Source organism: Octodon degus, unplaced genomic scaffold, assembly GCF_000260255.1.
Source record: "Octodon degus isolate 3935 unplaced genomic scaffold, OctDeg1.0 scaffold00105, whole genome shotgun sequence".
Classification (NCBI taxonomy): Eukaryota; Metazoa; Chordata; class Mammalia; order Rodentia; family Octodontidae; genus Octodon; species Octodon degus.
Window position 1 is genome coordinate 5,262,164 of NW_004524681.1, and position 19,254 is coordinate 5,281,417.

At 41.1% G+C, this 19,254-nt stretch overlaps 1 protein-coding gene across 1 annotated transcript in view; it reads left to right on the forward strand.

Annotated features, from left to right (window-relative positions):
* Fam227b (family with sequence similarity 227 member B) overlaps window positions 1–19,254 on the forward strand; it is a 201,536-nt gene that overhangs the window by 44,079 nt on the left and 138,203 nt on the right. Inside the window, exons 11-12 of the mRNA XM_023724063.1 lie at window positions 570–696; window positions 2,956–3,093. Coding sequence (XP_023579831.1) covers window positions 570–696; window positions 2,956–3,093 — 265 coding nt within the window. The remainder of the gene's footprint in view (window positions 1–569; window positions 697–2,955; window positions 3,094–19,254) is intronic.

Here is a 19,254-nt window from a genome sequence, read left to right on the forward strand (position 1 = left end):
GATTGAACCCTGGCCCCTGCGCCTGCTTGCAGGCATTTTAATCCACTGAGCTATTTGGCTGGCCCTAAATTTGTCTTTAATGTAAAAATATGATATCCATTTATTGTTTAGTCCCTCCTGAGATGAACTTGTTTAGAAATTTGAAAGCTTGTGAGATAAAGGGAGTGCCATTTATTTGGTGATATCTGATTATGACTTTAGTATTTAAACCATGCTGATCACAATATGTAAACCCAACTACATAAGCTCTTGTTATTTATAACATTTTTGACTCATATATCATTTTCTTAATGAGGCTAATAGTAACAGGTTAAATGAAATCATCAAACTATCTTTTAAAAAGCTATCTTAATTGTCACTTTGTCTTCTTGCATATTAAGTTTTTTCACAAAATGCCAGTAATCATATTGACCTGAGCTTCAACTCGTCTTTATTCATGCCCCTCGCAATAACAAAGAATAATAAAATGGTTAAATGAAAACTATTAGAAATACATACATTTACAAAGTAATAATTTCTTAGATAGTTATGCTATACAGAATAGAAATTGATCTGGCTCCGTTTGGTAGGTGTATCCTGATTGTTTGACACAAGCTATCTATGCAACATTCCTGGAAGCATTTCCAGAATCTGATCACCTGTTTAATGACCAATTTAAAGAAGATCTTGGAAATAATATTTTCCTTTGGTTGTCAGGTATGAATATAGTATTTAAATACTAAATATTTTGGTTTCTAAAGCTATGGAATTGTAGTATTTCATTTACCTTCTTCAAACTATTGATAATTTTTATACACTGATACAGACATATCCATGTCTATGTTTTTTAAAAAATACTTATTCTAAAAATTGTTATCAAAGTTGGTTAGTTACTAATTGTAGAAGCCAAATAATTTTATAAGCAGTGAAACTATAGAACACTGGGTTGTCACAGAATTAAAATCAATATATATGCAGGAATATATGTTACATGTGGAAGATAAATATTGTAAGCTGCTGTGAAGAGCAGAAAATTTTCAGATGTGTCAGTTATGCACTGAGTTGTGTTTCCCTCCAAATTTATATGTGAAATCCTGTCACCTATTATACCTTCTAATGTGACCTCATTTGATGATGAGACCTTTAAAGAAATAATCATGGTTAAGGAGTGAGGTCACATGAGTGAGTATGAATGGTGTCCCTCCAAAGGAAGGGATGAGACACGATGTGAGCAAGATGGCAGAGTAGGAGATAGCCATCATCCCCTGCTGCCACCGCCACCAAGGAGAACAATTAGCCAACCGTGAGTGAAAACATACCTAGCGTGGGCTCAAAAATTCAATTAGGAACCCACAGCAACACAGTGGAGCAAAAAATAAAATAACCACAAAGAAAAGATCACTGAGAGATTAGCAAGTGAGAACTCTCTGGAGATGGCCAGGAATAAATGAGGTGGAGGCGCTCAAGACCAGGCATGTGGCAGGTTCCACGGCAGTCTCCTGTGGCCTGCTCCAGAAAGGACCCTGACAGTCTTTGCTGTGGAGGATGTCAGAGGCCTCACAGCAGCCGCCGACGCCCTGTAGCCCCCAGAGGAACTGAGCCTTAGCGTTCATGAGCAGAGGCCTCAGTCGCCTGCTCTACAGAGGACTCTGCTGTTGGTTCCACAGTGGATTTAACCGGCAGTCATTGCTGTGTGGATCTGCTGAAGAGGAAGGTCCTGTTGTACACCTGCTTCAAGGAAGAGTCCCAGTTGTGCCGGCCCAGGAAAGTCACATGTGCATCAGATGTTGGAACTGCTGTCTCTGCGCAGAGCTGCGTTATAGGGCTTAGCGCTGTTGCGGCCCTGCGATGCCCACACCTCATGCATCACAGCTGCCACAGTGAGCCAGCCTATGCCCTGGAGCCTAGAGCCACCACACTTCCTGGGCTCCCTCTCTGTCTCTCTGGTCACTCCATAAAGGCCTGTGCTGTGGACACTGATAGATAGATAGATAGATAGATAGATAGATAGAGATAGATAGATAGATAGATAGATAGATAGATAGATAGATAGATATATTTGAGTTTTTCTACCCTTTAATTATAGTTCTTTTACTACAGAATTTAAAAGAATATGTTCCTGGGACTGGGGAGATAGCTCAGCACATCAGTGCCTGCCTGCAAGCACAAAGTCCTGAGTTTGATCCCCAGTCCCCCACCCAAAAAAAAAGTTCCCAAGGAAAACAGGGAAGTCTGCTGCCCATATCTTTGCCCTGTTCCCTTGCCTCCTGGCTGGCACAGGGGCTCCCTGTACACCTCCTGTGGAGTAGCACACCCCAATGACAACCTGCTAATGTGTTGGCCTTGCCACACATCAGATTTCCTGTAAGTACTCTGTATTTTAAATATAGGCTATTGTAGGCACACTCAAGTGAATTCAACTGAAGTCCTCTGAAAATTTGATCTAGTGGCAGCTGATGCTACAGAGGTGGCAGCTGTATCTAAAAATAGCTGGGAAATTCTAATTCAGTAGTGAAATCTGTCAAATCAGCCTCAATAAACACTGATCACTGAGGAAATACTGGCTTCAGTTATGAGTATTTCAGTGCATAGCAAAACTGATGATAACAATACTAGCTCAATAAACATGGATCATTGAGAAAATACTGGTTTCATTTAGGAGTCCACCAATGCGAAGTACTGATGATGCCAATGCTAGCTCATTTCTCCAGTTCTTTCCTATTTACTGAGCACTTTAGCATTTATTTGAATGAAGTCTGAAGAACTCAAAAGAATTTACATAATTCTTGTTTTAAGGCCAAGAGTTCAGATTTTTAGAGTGATTAAATGATTTACCTACTCTTACTTAGGCTAAAGGTAACAAAAACACACTTTTTTGTTAGAAAGGTAATATATGTCAAACAAAGTGTTTTGAAAATTAAAAGATACTTTCAAAATCCTGATTTCTCCAACTAAATGTAGATTTTATGTTAACAGGACTAAAACCTCAGAAAGGCTTTTGGGCCAACTGGAAACTGGAAAACCTCTCTTCGACCACCATACATGGTAGCAGGAAGGCAGCTGCAAAATCAGAGCAGGAGAAAATCGAAAGCAGTCAGGAGCGCATATCAACCAGTAAGTACGATGTTTAGGAACAGCAGAAGCCACAACTCTTAGGTTACCTATTAGTCATTATTTTTTAACAGCTTTCTTATGAGGCTCTTTAAATAACAGTTGATTTATTGGGTGTTATAATAGTGGTACATACTTAAATCCTTTTACTGTTTGCCTATTACAATATCTTATATTCATTTTTAGGAGCTTTGTGTTTCTATGGACACTGTAGATATTCTCACTTTTAGTGGTTTTGCTAACTAGATAATGTGTTTTGGTAGCAATAGGTTTAACATTTTTATTTAGCATTTTAGATTCTGTTTGCTTTATCATTTCACCTTTGTGGCATTTTTGTCCAGACTTAAACCTATCATAATAATACCTGCCTGTATCATTTTCCTTTTTCTTTATCTCCATGTTTGATTTAATTCTTCAGTCCATTTAGAACTTATTTTGTAATGAGAGGATGGCTATTTTCCTACATGGTGTTTTCTTCTAATGGTTCATTTATTAAATCACTAACTAACAGACAAATTTGAAGTATCAATTTACTGGGATATGTTTTTGTATTCTCTGCTGTTCCTTGAGCTCCAAGCCAAATTTCTGTACTAGAGCCAAACGCCTTAGTTACTTTTCACTAATAAGCTTTATAAGGAAACTTATTTCCCTCCTGTCTAAACTGTATATCCAGTGCCAAACACGGATCTGATGGTCAGACCTCATTTCTGACTGACTAAATCTGAATCTAGAGTATCTTCTAAAGCTCCTCTGGTGATTCCAATGTGCAAGCAAAGGGAAAGCCACTAGTGTACAGGGACACACCTTTCCAGTGTGTTCCTTGAGATCGGCCAGCAAAGAAAAGGAGATACCCTACTCTCCTTAAACCTCTTCTTTAGTTAATATCTCAGTTACTTTTCTCTCCTTGCTGGGACAAAATACTCAACACCCAACATTAAGGAAGGAAAAGTTTATTTGGTTCATAGTCAGTGGGGGTAACAGTCCATACCCAGCTGCTTCCTAGGCAGAGTGGCACATGGCAGAGGGCAGCCTTTCATGGTAGCAGAAGACAGCAAAGAGGAAAGGCAAAAGGGATGGCAGAAGCTGCACCTGCCAGCTAGTCTCTCTCCCTTCCTTAGATTGTAATGCAGATTACCCACCCCAGTGGCGGGGATAGCACTCACACCCATAGTCCCTGCCTTGGACCAGGAATTAATCACATACTCTAGAAACTGTCCAAGGGACTGCATGGGGCTTTGGGGGAACAACTAGAAACAAACCTTAACATTCTGCTCCTGACCCCCAAAGACTCATGCACATCCCTTGTGCAAAAGGCATTTTAGTCTATCTCTAAGAGTTGCCAAAGTCATAACGGTTTCAGCACTGCTGAAGAGTTCAAGTCCCAAGTCTCTCCAAGATCTAAGGTAAACTCTTAGCTGTGAGGCTCTGTATAAATGAAAAGTTAAACACATCCAACGTTCAATGGCACAAGATAAATATCATTCCAAAAGGTACACACATCAGGATACGAAACACTGGGACCAAAGCAAGTCCAAAATCCAGAAGGGTAAACATTAAGTCCGATAGCTACATGTGGAACATCTGAAGCAATTTGTGGCAAGTTGTGAGCTCTATGTGGCTCCACCTCTTTGGCACTTCTGCTGGTTGTAGCTTGTGTAGCTGTGTGGCTTTGCTTCCTCCTTGCAGCTTGCCTCATTCCTGGCTTTTCCAAACTTCTGGGCTTTCCACTGCACTGTAGGCTTCTCACTCAAAGCTTCATACACTGCCCTCCAGGAGCACACTGCCTGGCCTCCCAGGTCTTCTTCTGAAATCTATGTGGAACCTTTTTAACCTTGTAACTCTTGCATTTGCATGTACCTAAAACCACTGCCACATGGATGATGCCACAGTTTGCTGCCAGCAGGAGCAGTAGCCAGGTTTTATTCTCTCTTGACTATAGGGTTTGTGTGCCTAGATTTCTGAACACTCTGAACCTGGTTCTGAGGAACAAATTCTCTATGCTGCTACCATTCTGGAACATGGTGCTCTGCAGCTTTCTCTTCAAAGCAAAGTACCGCACCCTTGTAATTCTGAGGCTGCAAAAGGTGGAGACCTGCTGCCTCCTGTGTTGTCCTGAAGCCATTATTTCCATTCTTTTGTTCCTTCTCAGCAAGGGAGATCCCCTCAGCTCTATGTTTGCAGTCCACAGCTTTCTGGCCAAACTCACATTTTAAATCATCCTGTTGGGTTCTTTGCTCTTGATTTTCAACATAAATATAACTAAAAGCCCCCAACAATAGCCATGCCACTGCCTCAACATTCAGCTACCTTGAAATATTTTTTGTGAGATTAATCGGTCTGCCATGATTAATCAATCTCAGATAAAATATCTGGACAGGAGCAAAATGCAAACAAACTTTCCACCAAGTCATAACACATATTGTCTGGAGTCTAACAACCAATGCAGTCCTTCTTCCCAGCAGAAACCTCCCCAGCCTGGTCTTTAAAGGCAGGATTTCTGTCAGCCTTCTGGTCTTCTGAGCTCTGACCAGGATATTCCATACAGAATAGCCAAAGGTGTTCCAGTGCTTCTCTTATAGGCGATATCTCTGAACCCTTCCTATTTCTTCCCACAAGCCATTCCCAAAGGCTTATAATCTACATGGTCAGGCTTATAGTCACATCAACAGCCCCACTCCTGGTACCAATTCTGTCTCAGTAACTATTTTCTTGTTGCTGAGACAAAACACCTGACACCCAAAATTAAGGATGAAAAGTTTATTTAGCTCACAGCTATTGGAGGTTTCAGTTCATGCTAGGCTGGCTCCAAGGCAGAGTGGCACATGGCAGAGGGCAGCAGTTCATGGCAGCAGAAAATAGCAGTGAGCAAAAGAAGGAGCAGCAGCTGCAGCAGCTACCTAGCCTCTTTCCCCTCCTTACATTTGCATGCTGATTATCTGCCCCAGGTTGAGTGTAGCACTCACACCCATAATCCCAGCACTGGATCTAGAATCACAAACTCCAGAAGCTGCCCCATGACTGCATGAGGCTTTAGGGGACATCTAGACACAAAGCATAACAGTTAACTTAGGATTCTAAAATTATTTAATGCATTAATTTCTGCTTTTCAGATTTAGGCACTTTGTATTTATAGAGTCACTGTTCAAGCTTGGTTTTACCCACTGTTGTCTTAAAATTATCAATTGTAGTTACATAAAATTCTTGTTTGCCTATGTAAGCATTAGTAATTTTTTAGTTTTTCATACATATTTGCTATTTGGGGGATCTTTAAAGTGATTTAGAATGGAAGGAGAGGTTGTCCACTTCCTTATTTATTTTTGTACATCTATTTTTACTTTTGACCATCACAGGTATTAAGTACAAAATTAAGACATTGCAGGGGCTTTTAATTTCTTAAAAAGATTTAACTTGCAGAAAAGTGATACAAATAGCATAAAGAGCTCTTGTATGTCCTTTAACCAACACGTACTCTCATTTTGTCTGATTTTTATAATTTTGTTTTTTCTATTTTCCATATCAGTATTTAATTTTCCCTAGCATCAATTTAACTATTTTCTACCAATTTAGATATGATACATTTTGTCTTTTAATTCTAAGTATTTTCTACTTTCCATAGCGTCTACTTCAACCTATAGGTCTTTAGATGGATGTTGTTTAATTTTGAAATATTAGGGGGACTTTTCTATCTTATAATTACTGATTCATAATTTTAAAGCTATCATGGTCCAAGAAATACTCTGTGCAGCCTTTTGCAATGTATTTGTATTGAGAACCATTTTATAGTCCAGCATGTGGTCTATGACGGTGGCCATTCCCTTGATAAGAATGCATGTCTGCAGTTGCTTGTAAATCCCAACTCAAAAGGTGATTTGAAAGTGTTATTCAAATCTGTATCGAGGGTCAGCACGCTATAGTCTGTGGGTCATATCTGGCCTGCAGTGTGTCTGTGCACACCCTATGAGCTTAGAATTTGTCTTTCATAGTGTAAGTATTGTGTGACCTGAATATCTTAAAACACTGTCTGACCCGTTACAGGAAAAGTTGGCTAGCCCTAGTTGTATGTCTGGTCTTATATTCATTTAATCATTGTGTTACTGAGCGAGAATATAAAAATCTTTTATCATTGTGGAATTATCTATTTCTCCTTATAATTGTTATTTTCGCTATATACATTTTAAACTATTGGAAACATACACCTTTAATAGTAAACTTTCCACTTAATCATTATAAAAGTTCCCTTTTCATCTGTGGTAATTCTCCTTCCCTGAGCTTTTTTGTCAGATCTTAAAAAGCCACTTAAAATTTCATATGCTTGTGGTTTTCGTGGTGTGCCTTTTCCCTTTGTTTTATTCACACTCAGTTTTCCTCTTTATATTTAGTGTGCACATCTTGCAAACGCTCTTGAGTGAGTCTTGTTTTTAATTATTTTGACAATATTTTCTTTATCAGTGGAGTGATAATTTACATTTAACATGATTATTGGTGTAGCTGGTTTTGCTCCTACTGTGTTCCAATTGGCTTTCTGTTTTATCCCATTTATTGTTTGTTCTTTAATTCTCCTTTCCTATCTTCTTTTGGTTAACTGAATGTTTTTAAGTATTTTTAAATTGCTTTCATGATTATAAACTGCATCCTTAAATTATCAGAATATTACCTACTTAATCTTCTCCCATTTCACTTAAAATGTAGGAACTTGGACAAAACAGTTACATGTACTCCCCCATCATTTCTGCCTACTTTTAACTCCACTTCTGATTGTTATATTAGCTGGTGTCAGTGAGTTGCTCTCCATGCATCAATTCAGGGCTCTGGCTACTCCCACCTCCTGGGTTAGCCATACTATTGAACCCCGTTATCTTTCGAACCAGCACCAGGAGGGATGCTAAGAGAGGACGAGGCAGTCACGCCAGGCTCCAGGTGACCGCACTGCCTCCAGTCACTGCCTTAGTGTGCAGAAGTCACAGTCACACAGGGACGTGAAGGTGTCTGGCGAGTAAGAGCTCTGCTGTGAAGCTGCCACCCAAATTCCAGATGACATCAGTGTCTCTGCCCCTGGCTCCCAGTTACAGTGTAGTTCATGTGCTCTAGTGACCAATAATAAAATTTTAAGTATCAAAAATTTTTGGAGGGGGCCGGGGAGATGGCTCAGAGGAATAAGCGCTTCCCTGGCAAGCACAAGGGCCTGAGTTCGATGCCCAGTTCCGCAAAAAAAAACCATTGGAGATGTTTTGCCATAGCCTTACATTTTTCCCGCTACTTAGACTGTTTTCATTAAATCAGTAGTGACACTACCAAATGTGATGTTGTGATACTGCATAAAGAAATGCACCGACATTTAGGAGACCTGTGCAACTCATTGAACTGGAATTTTCTAAACAACCAAGGCAGAGTGTTAAAATAATCATACATGAGTGGATTTTAATGTAACAGTGTACATGTAGCCGGGGTGCAGCTTCAGATTCTATAGTGCAGCTGCGGCTAAGAAGCTATAACTTCTAAGTTTTGGTGCAGTATCAAAGCATCTCCAAAAAGCATCTCCAAAATAAATCGATACTGTCTTAGTTGGTTTCCTCATCGCTGAGACCAAATGCCCAGCACCCAGAGTTAAATGAAGAAGGGCTTATTTCATCTCAGAGTTTGTGAAGGATTCAATCCATAGCTGGATGCTTTCGAGGCAGGGCACCAAGACGGAGGGACACCACATAGCAGCCGAGCGGCAGCAGCCCCTGTCCGCCTTGTCTCCCTGTGCACTCTGTACAGGCCGTGAGCCTGTTGACTGCCACCCACCCCCAGGATGGGCCTTCCATCACCACACCCTTAATCCCAGCATCACCCGCTTCATCCACACTTACATCCCCTAGCCAGCCACCTTTGCAACTTCCTACCTGTACTGTGTGAGGCTTTGGGGCGTAGGGAGACACCAGCATAACAGAGACTAAAGCAGCACCCCTTCTAAACGAGTTCAGTTGTCCAGTGGCATGCAAGGTGAATACAGTTAATAATGTACTATACACCTCAAAATAGAAGAAAGACATTTGAAATTATCAAGGCTTAAGGTGATTCATATATTAACTACTCTAAGTTGATCACCACCCAGTGTGATCCACTACATATTGAATCAAAATACCATATGCCTCCTTAAAGATACCTATGACTATTATGTGTCTATATAGAAATGAAGATTGTTCCTTCTAACTACTTATTTGTGTAATACTGGCTTTTGATATACTCTATAAACATATATGTCACAAAATCACAATGGACTAAATGTAGACACAGATATTATAATCCAGCAGTCTTCTGCTAAGCCAGACATTAAAAAGGTCTTTAAAATGTGAAACAAAGCCTGGGGTGTAGCTCAGTGGCATAGCACCTGCCTGGCAAGGACAAGTCATGCTTTTAGAGCTCTTCCCTCTCTGGAGCTATGTGTGGTGGTAGGAAGAAGGGTTGTGTTAGTATTAAACTTAAATATCTGTGCAGGAGGATGGCAAAAGTAACTCAAAAGAACCCAGGTAAAGGGCCGGCCAGATAGCTCAGCAGATCAAATTGCCTGCGAGGCAGACACAGGGGTCAGGGGTTTGATACCTGGCCTGCCGTGCCGGCCCCGCCCCTGGGGTGTGCTGAGACTGCACTTGACACTGGGCATGGTGGCGTGTGCCTGTAATCCCAGTGCTTGGGAGGCTGAAAGCAGGAGGATTACTATGAGCCCAATCTGTGTAGTGAACCCTATAGATTGTATAATAAATACATAAAAGAAAAAGAAGACTGGTCAAATAGCTCAGAGGATTGAAGCACCTGCAAGTAGGCGCAGGGGCCTGAGGTTCGATCCCTGGCCTGCTGTGCTGGCCCTGCCCCTGGGGCACACTCAGACCAATTGAGACTGGGTGTGGTGGTGCATGTCTGTAACCCCAGCTCTTGGGAGGCTGTAAACAGGCAGATCACTATGAGTCTGATCTAGTAGTGAGACCCTGAACACCCTGTAGACCCTGCCCTGAAATACAGAAAGAAAGAAAGAAAGAAAGAAAGAAAGAAAGAAAGAAAGAAAGAAAGAAAGAAAGAAAGAAAGAAAAGAAAGCAAGCAAGCAAACCCAGGTAAAACATGAATCTATGTATGCGTGTATAATATGCATACCTATATGCATGTACATGACTTTCAAGGACTAGAATAACCCATGCTTTGTGTATACTATTTTACAATTGTTTCTTATAATACAAAACATATTTAAAGCAGTTTCTTCCTCTTGACATTTGAGATGCTTACTGTCATGTGGAGTTAGCTTTTTTCCAGAATTTTAACAAAAAGAACTCTGTTTTTGTTTTTAACAAAATAAGCAGACAGTGGATAAAGTTTGCCTTCCAAACAAACTGGCATAATATCTCCCTTTTTAGGATTGGAATGTAAGCAGTTATAGGATTTCAGTATCTGCTATGACTCAGGATTTATGAGCCAACTTCCCTGCCCAAGCATATTGTCAGATTATTTACAAGATGAAGGTTTTAATGTCCATGTCTCTTTTGGGGTATAGTCCCATTTAGTCTTTTAAACTCAGATGAAAATCTTTTTAAAAAATACTTTATACCTCTCTCCAGTTACTGGACCCAATTTTTCCTTTTCATCTAAACTTTATGGCTAAAACATGGACAAATCTCATTATTTTCTATAAACTATGGTTTAAAATACAACCAGTAAGTAAAATCTTGATATTCAACTAACATGTAACTTTTAAATATCTAGTACACATTACTGTACTCAGTGCTGTGCAGAAATAAAAATAATAAAGAAATATAATAGTCAATTGTACAATAAGTCCCCACTCCCAGGGCATGCTGAGATGGTGATTGAGACTGAGCATGGTGGTGTGCACCTGTAATACCAGCTCTTGGGAGGATGTAAACAGGTGGATCACTACGAGTCTGATCCAGTTGTGAGACCCTGAATATCCTGTAGACCCTTCCCTAAAATAAAAAAAGCTGATTCCTTATAAAATGTTAATTAAAAAAATAACTAATTCTGGGCCAAATAGCTCAGCAGATTAAAGTGCCTGCAAGCAGACACAAGGGCTGGGGGTTTGATCCCCGGGCCTGCAATGCTGGCCCACCCCCAGGGTGCACTGAGATGGCAATTGAGACTGGGTGTGGTGGTGCACACCTGTAACCCTAGCTCTTGGGAAGCTGTAAACAGGCGGATCACTATGAGTCCAGTCTAGTAGCGAGACCCTGAGCACCCTGTAGACCCTTCCCTAAAAAATACAGGAAAAAAAATGTACAGTAAGATTGTTTGATGCTTAGCAAATGACAAGTTATAGAAATACTCTGATAGCCAGATGATTTATGACTCGATATGTCCAGAAAGGCTACTTAAATTTTAATCTGCATCTCTGTCATTGAATTGTCTTTTTACCATTAGCTCTGCTCAGGCACAAAAAGAAAAGAAACCCTAAAACCAGGATATAAGGCAGTACTTTGGTAATTTCGCTGGTACAATCCCCATACTGTGCTTTGTGTTACAAATCACTCAAAGGCCAAGAGATTGACACAGCAAACAGATAAGGAAACTCCCAAGACACTACTGAGAGACACAGACCAACTCCCAGAGTTGTCACAACTCAGTAAATCACACTGTGTTGCTATTGATCATATTTTGTGTGTGAAGAAAGATCATATGAACAGGGGACAATGGACAATGTAAAGAATCAAAAAGAAGTAGCTCCCAAACTGAAAATCGGCTGTATGTTTACCGAACTGTCCATATTTTATCATTATGAATTATCTGTCTTAATAATTTAAATGATACACTTTTAAAAACAATTTTGCTTCTCTTTTTGAGGCCATGCTTTTCTAGAAAATTGCATTACTAATTTAGCTTCCAAGATAATCTCAGTAGGCACCATAGGGTCACTTTTGCAAATGCCTTCTCCATATACAATGTCCTGTTGACTAGTGGCCATGGTCAGAAGGGCTAGATGCCTTTTTTAAAACCATGAGTTTCTCGTCCCTTATGGAATGCACATCTAACATGGTGTACTGAATGACCTGAAGGTACCACACTATGGAGAGGTGAAATCTAGGAGGTTAAATACTTCTCAGAGGCTTAATCATAAGTTCGCACAGACGAGACAGCACATCTCTGTTTATGTGCAACGCCACATTTGCGCTGTGCTCAGACATAAGAACGATGCTGTGTAGTGCTGTGTGTCTGTCATTCTGCTGCTGACTTGCAGTCCTTTACGCATTCATTCAGTGAGTACTTGCTGGCTGCGGTTTACATTTCCTGATCCCTTCCTTACATCTCCTGAGTATCTGTGAATATTTGCATAGTGCCTTACAGACGCTGCCCAATGTGCATGAGGTTCAGAGTGCACAAAAGGCCTTGCCCTTTTTATTGCAGAATGTGTGGCCTAAGGAATGGTGGACAATAATGTGTTCATAGAACGTGTGTAGTAGATATATCTACCCCATATCTCCAGGTTGTGGTATAAATTCTGTGGCAGAAAAAAAGAGCCTCCAGGTGAGAGGGTCACAGGGGAAAGAGAATCCCAAGAAGTTGGCCAATAAGTGAGCAGGACGTATAAGTCCAACAAAGTGTCAGGGAAAGGTCTTGCTGACAAAGTCCATTTTCCATTGTGGACTTTCAGGATCATATTGGAGCTGAAGTCAACTAGAATGTTAGTAAGAACAACTCTGACATTGTGGCTATTGATAATACCGATCTCTCTAGAACAACTGAACTTATTGAACCTGCTGTTCACTCTGTGTGTGTGTGTGTGTGTGTGTGTGTGAGTAGGGCAACAGATTCTGTTTGGCAATTGTTTAATATATGCATACTTATATTTAAGACAAGTGTACAGTTGAGGCTAGCTAAGGCCAAAGCACAGTGCCAATTAATAGAGCTATTCCTCAATGTATGATGGGGTTTCATATCCTGGTAGATCCATCCATCATGAGCTGAACATACCTTGTCAGAAATGCTTGTAATACAGCTAACCTACCTAAGAATCACAGGTTAGCCTATCCTCCTTTAAACACACTTAGAACAATTCCATGAGCCTGGTATTGGGGAAAATCACCTAACACAAAGCCTTTTATGTAAGAAGTGTTAATTGCCTCTTTATTGAATTTATTGAATGTCACTTACCCACAACATGCCTGCAGCAGGGCATGCTGAATATTAGCTGTTTACCCTCATGATGATGTGGCTGACTGGGGCTGGGGCTGGCTGCTGCCACCCAGCACTAGAAGAGAGGACCAGATTGCACATCTCTAGCTCAGGTAAAGGCAAGCCTTCAAGGGGAGGTTACTACTGAAGGTGAATGATGCTTACCTGATCATAAAGCAGAACATCGTAAGTCCAGCCATTGTAACCTCGGAGACATCTGCACGTGCTCTGTACACTCACAGTCTCAGAGTTAGGAAAACATTTTTTACTGGCATTCGCCCACTGTCACCTAAAGTTCATAGTACTTACAAAGGTTCGTTTATTCTAAGTCTGATCTTGCCAAAATTGGTTATATATCTGAACCAAGCAACTTCTAAAATTTTCAAAGTATAGATTTTATTATATTAAGGTGCCTGATGCTGTGGTAGTGATTAAACATATCCATGCACATGTATGCACATGTCTGCGGATCTCATCATATGCTTATGCAGCAGAAGATGCAGGCATATCTCCCTAAACCATGTGTACACAAGTGGGCATTTGTGTTACTTAAATAGATAATTAACAAATCATGGGAGGTGATTGGTGGGAGGGAGAGAAAGGATGCTCAGAGAGAGGCAAGTGCTAGATTAGTGCCATAGACTCAAATACACCAGGAATGTAGAAAAGAGGAAAAACTACTGATTCTAAGGCAGGAGTGTGTGCTCACAGTTTACTAGGGACAAGAATCTTGATGTTTTTATTATCAGAGCAGGGTATGGAATCACTGAGAAGTTTAAATATTCTATGTGATAGAGTGACACTTAAAAATTCCAGAAGTATGCGGTATGTAGATGATATGCACAGTGGTACAAGGACATGATGACATTCATGAGCAGAAAAGGAAGACTGGACAGGTAGGGCCCTTGAGCTGACAGTTTTGCTTTCTTGTTTAGAGAATTTTTGTTAACTCGATAGCTAGTGGGGAGAAAGCATGGGTTCCACAAACGAGAGCTAGGTTTGTTAGAAAGACATTGGAAGTAGCCACTCAGGATTTGAGATAGTGAGTGAGTTTAAATAAACTATCCAGAATGCTCTTGTTAAATTTTAGGCCCTGGTTGATGAGGTCATGAACATAATGAGGGAGAGACGGGCCTGAGGAATATTAGGAAAGAGTAGTTAAGCAGACTGGGCAACAACAGTAAGTCACAGGGACAGATGCAACAAGCAGATGGGCTGCACACCTCACCTTCCAAGTCTCTGGAAACAAGGATACATCATTATGAGATCCGGGGGCTTGGGGAAGTGCATTTAGTGGAGTGTGGCAAGCAGCGTGGACTCAAGAGTTGACCATTTATGTGAAAGGCCGTGCTATTCATCAGAAGCACTGGCTCACCAGGGGTCCTACCCTTCTACTTGCAAAAAGCTGTGTGGAGAAGTCACACATTTAAAATCATGTTTACTCATTTCTATGATCATAAAGATGATGTATATTAATGTATAAATTTTGAAGATAAGTCAGTATGTACAAGAAAACAAAACATCACCTAAAATAACACCTTAATAATAATAAAAATAATAAATAGATTACTGCTGAAAGGAAATCAAACACTCCAGTATTATTTTTGAAACAGGGATTATCGCTAATCCAGTGTTCATAGCAGGAAGTTATCGCTTTCTTGCTTCCATTATCTGGCATCATAAATATTGGACAGACAAATTGCGAGTTGAATGGTATGTCCACTGAACAATGACAAGCAGTAGTAACTATAGAAATATAAAATGAAATTGAGATAATCCCTACTGCCTAGCAAAACAGTGGCAAAGAGGAGTGATGGAGGGGGCCAAACGCTGCGATGATTCTGCAAAAGCCTACAGCATGTATTGCTTAACCTGAGCAAGGTACTTTAGGGTGGAGATGGTCATGGTGCGAAGACCTCGCCTGCTTCTCCTGGTGGCTCCCGTGCAGGCTGCTGCAGCTCTGGCACTGTCCGATGCATGCTGAAGCACCCCATGCTATCAGCCCCAAGCCAGCAGCACTTTGCTATGGTGCTGACTTGTCTTTACCTCACAGAGTGCTTGCTGCTGCATCAAGTGGCATTTTTTAAAAACAGATTCAATAGGACTTCAGAGATATGCGACACTTAGCCTTGAAAGGCATAAGATTGTGCAGACATGGACTGGAAAGGTGTTTCTACATACAGTGTATGAAGATTTCATCATACATCAGCCATGCAGGTCGGTGAGTCAATAGGTATCGGCAGTTTATGAAGGTTTATATACATGAGAACAGTGTTACGTTTTCAGGCTCTATTTCCATACTTGAGTCCATGGGGGATTTTTTTAAAGGCAATAACCACTTTTATTTTTATCACATTTAGCACATACTTATGTAGTTCCTAACAGAAACATGGTAGATTCTTAAAATATGCTTGTTTAATTGAGTAAGCGAGGACATGCATTCATCCCCATTGCATATTTATGTAGGTACAGGCAGGCCTATGTGTTTGTATGTGAGTATTCAATTCTACAGTGCAGTAGATTCAGAGAAGAAAGATGTTACTGTGAGGCACTGGTAAGTCTTCAAGTCAGTTTATTCAGCTTGTGCTGGGGCCTAACTGACAGTGAAGAGTGCTGACATTCCTGGCTGCGAGAACAATGCAGACAGAATGTAGGGGTGGAGTCTGTGCGGTCTGTGTGAAGCGTGATACACACAGTAGACTAAGGAGCTGCAAGGCCTGTATTAAACAGTGAGAGGAGTGGACAAAAGAAGTACAGCCAATTGTTTTGCACTTTTGATGCCCACGCATGGAATTTCAATCCAATGGGGACCAAGGAGCCAGCACCGATTCTTCAGGGGACACTGACATAGGCAAAGCAATATTTTTGGAAGACAGAAAAAATAGTCAGTGTAGGAGTTAGGAAGGAAATTGAAATGAAAGAACAATTATTACTAAATCCTAGTCATGAGGTATGAAGATTGTAGAATGACCAAAAAGAGATGCATCTGAGGGGATGCTGGGAAAGAAGAGGTCAGTAGAGTGTTGGTGATTCCCATGGGTTAGATGGGATTTGTCCCCCAGGTGCATGTGCGGGAGGTTTGGTCCTCAACATGGCAACTGTGGTGGTAGAATCTTGAAGAAGCGGTGCCTAACACCAGGATGATTATGCAGACCTTACGGGTGAGTCCTGCTGAGAGTTGGTTGTTATTAACAGATGCCACTCTGCGGGCCTGGCCCCTTCCCCATGCAGCTCTTCCTCTCCTCCACCATGTAGGGATGCAGCCAGGAGTGACCTCCCTATGAACAGATAAAGCTGCCAAATCTTGGACATACAGCCTTTAAAATTTTGAGGAAAATGTATATTTTGAATTAAATGAAATTTTGAGCAAAACCTTTTCTTTATACATACCAAGCCTTAAGTGTTTTGTTACAGTGACAGTGGTGGACTAGTACACTGATTTACCAGACACTCCAAGAGAAGGGGAGAAGGCAATAAAACTGGACTCCAAAGTGCCAGATAGAAGTTATCCAAATAGGGTGCTCACCTCCACCACCAAGAACAACAAAAACGATTCACGTTATTTTGTAGTCAGTGGCTGAAGTCAAGCACTGGAACTCAGCAAGAGGACAGAGAACCCCAGGAGACCTGAGGTGGAGCAGAGAGACCTCATGTAGCACGAAGACCAAAGATGGCAGCAGAGCAGAACGAAGGCTGTGGCAGCTGTATGAACAGTTAACGCTCCTGATTCAACAGAATTCGACATTTCTTCATGATAAAAACCCCTTAAGAAGCTAAGTAGATAAAGAACATAGCCCACCACCTTGATTTGATCAGTACACATCATATACAAACATCAAGTTGTAATGCAGGGCATACAGAGTACAGATAGTACATGTCAATTGAAGGGAAGAAACAGTAAAAGCTGTGAACATAAAAAATGGGCAGAATAGTTACCCACTCCATGTACTGTTGGTTGGAATGTAGTTTTAAAAAATCTTTCTGAAAATCAATTTTTAAAATTCTATTTCTTTGGACTAAGCACCTGCTTAGGCAAGTGCAGGGACCAGGGTTCGATCCCCAGCACCACATGCTGTGCCGGTCCCTCCCCAGGGACCCTGAGCCAGCCACTGAGACTGGGCACGGCGGCGCAGGCCTGTAATCCCAGCACTGGGGAGGCTGAGACAGGAGAAACACTATGAGTGTGACCTACGTAGTGAGACCTGTAGATCCTGTAGACTTTGTAGACCCTGTCCTAAATACAGATTAAAAAATAAAATAAAATCAGGGTGACTTTAATGTGTGTCTAACATTAAAATCAATGGCTTTCAAATCTTTTTAGATTTTATGCTCAAGTAGTCTTGAAAAACTTGTGGCTGGTCGCCTTCACTTTGTAGGGCAAAGCCCATTAGAAACTTACCTGACACCTATGATCTTATTGTCTTTTTTTTTTTTCTTTTTAATGTGTTTAGAACAGGGTCTATAGGGTCTCACTGCACAGAGCGGACTCATAATGATTCTCCTGTTTTCAGCCTCCCAAGTGCTGGGATTACAGGTGTGCGCCACCATGCCCAGTCTCAATTACCATCTCAGCGTGCCCCAGGGGCATGGCTGACACAGCATGCTGGAAATCAAACCCCATCCCTGCACCTGCCTAAGCAAGTGCTTTAGTCTGCTAAGCCATCTGGCAGGCCCCTTGTTATTATTGTCTTAAAGGAGAAAAAGTTGAGTGGAGGATTATTTTCAGGATGAGTCTGAAGCCAGGGTAATTTTCTTCATGTGGAAATAAAATTATATTGTTCATTTTTTAGCTATGTTAGGAACTCTAAGGAGGCACAACTTAGGCTAACAAGTCCGGGCTTCATTTTCCAATGGGAACAGTGGCCCGTACTGTGTCTCTCAGAGATGCATAAGCCCTTCTCACAGCTTACATTTTTATTTTCATCATTTGGCTGAATGTACACCACTGGAAGCTATGAATTACTCCTGCAGCGTTTTCCAGAATCCAGCTTATGGTATGACCTTAAAAATACCTCATCTGTATTGCATTCAGCATCCTTCAACATGGCCTCCTGTGACCACCCCATCTGGTAGATATGCCCATGGCTAATATCCTCCCCTTGATAGTGAGTGAACGTGTCATCACATTAGAGGTTAAATTATTTTTTAAAACTGTGGCTTCCATTCCACACTCTCTGACTCCTAGCTCTGTGGAAAACACACTTCCTATTCTAAGCAGTGTTACAGAGATGACTTGGGGAAGAAGTGAGGATCCAGCCAGCAGCTGGCAAGGCCCTGACTGGCCCCTCTCTGACAAGAGCCCTGAGGTACCTGACCGCCACTGTCTGAGGAACTCCAGCCAGAGACACCAAGCTGACCACACATGCCCAGGTGCCAGAACCACACAATCTATGAGACCAGATGTATTTGTTGTTTTATGCCATGAAGTTTTTGCTTCTTACACAGCAACAAATAACTAACACATGGCTGGATTCACTGAGAGAAGGCTTTGTCATGTTCAAGCTGAATATTATTATTCATGTCTCATTTTAATTATTAGGAAATAAGCACTGACAGTGTGAAAGAAAGTAAGTGTGTATAGGTTCTTATGAACTGAACGATGATGGTTTGGAAATGGAACCACATAGAATCAGGAAATGGAAGGAAAACAGAGGCATCTTCTCAGGTGAGAGTAAATAACAGGATTTCTTGAAGGCATGGACTAGAAAGGAAGAAACTAGAAGATAACAGGGATTTTATTATTTTTTCACCTCAAATCTCAGCTCAAAACAAAATGAATGTTCTTGAGAAAACACTTACAGCTGGAGGATGGGTGATAGTCCATGAAGGCCCGAAGGAATAAGACAGCTCCCTCGAAGGCAGAGCTTTGTTGAATAAATATAGTGACAGGGAGGGGAAGAAAAACCAGTAGAATCAAGAATAGCCTAACAACAATGCTGAGGCAGTTAGAAATGAAGTTTTAACGAACTATTTTATGTAGAGATAAATCTTAAGTGGACTCTGCCCAG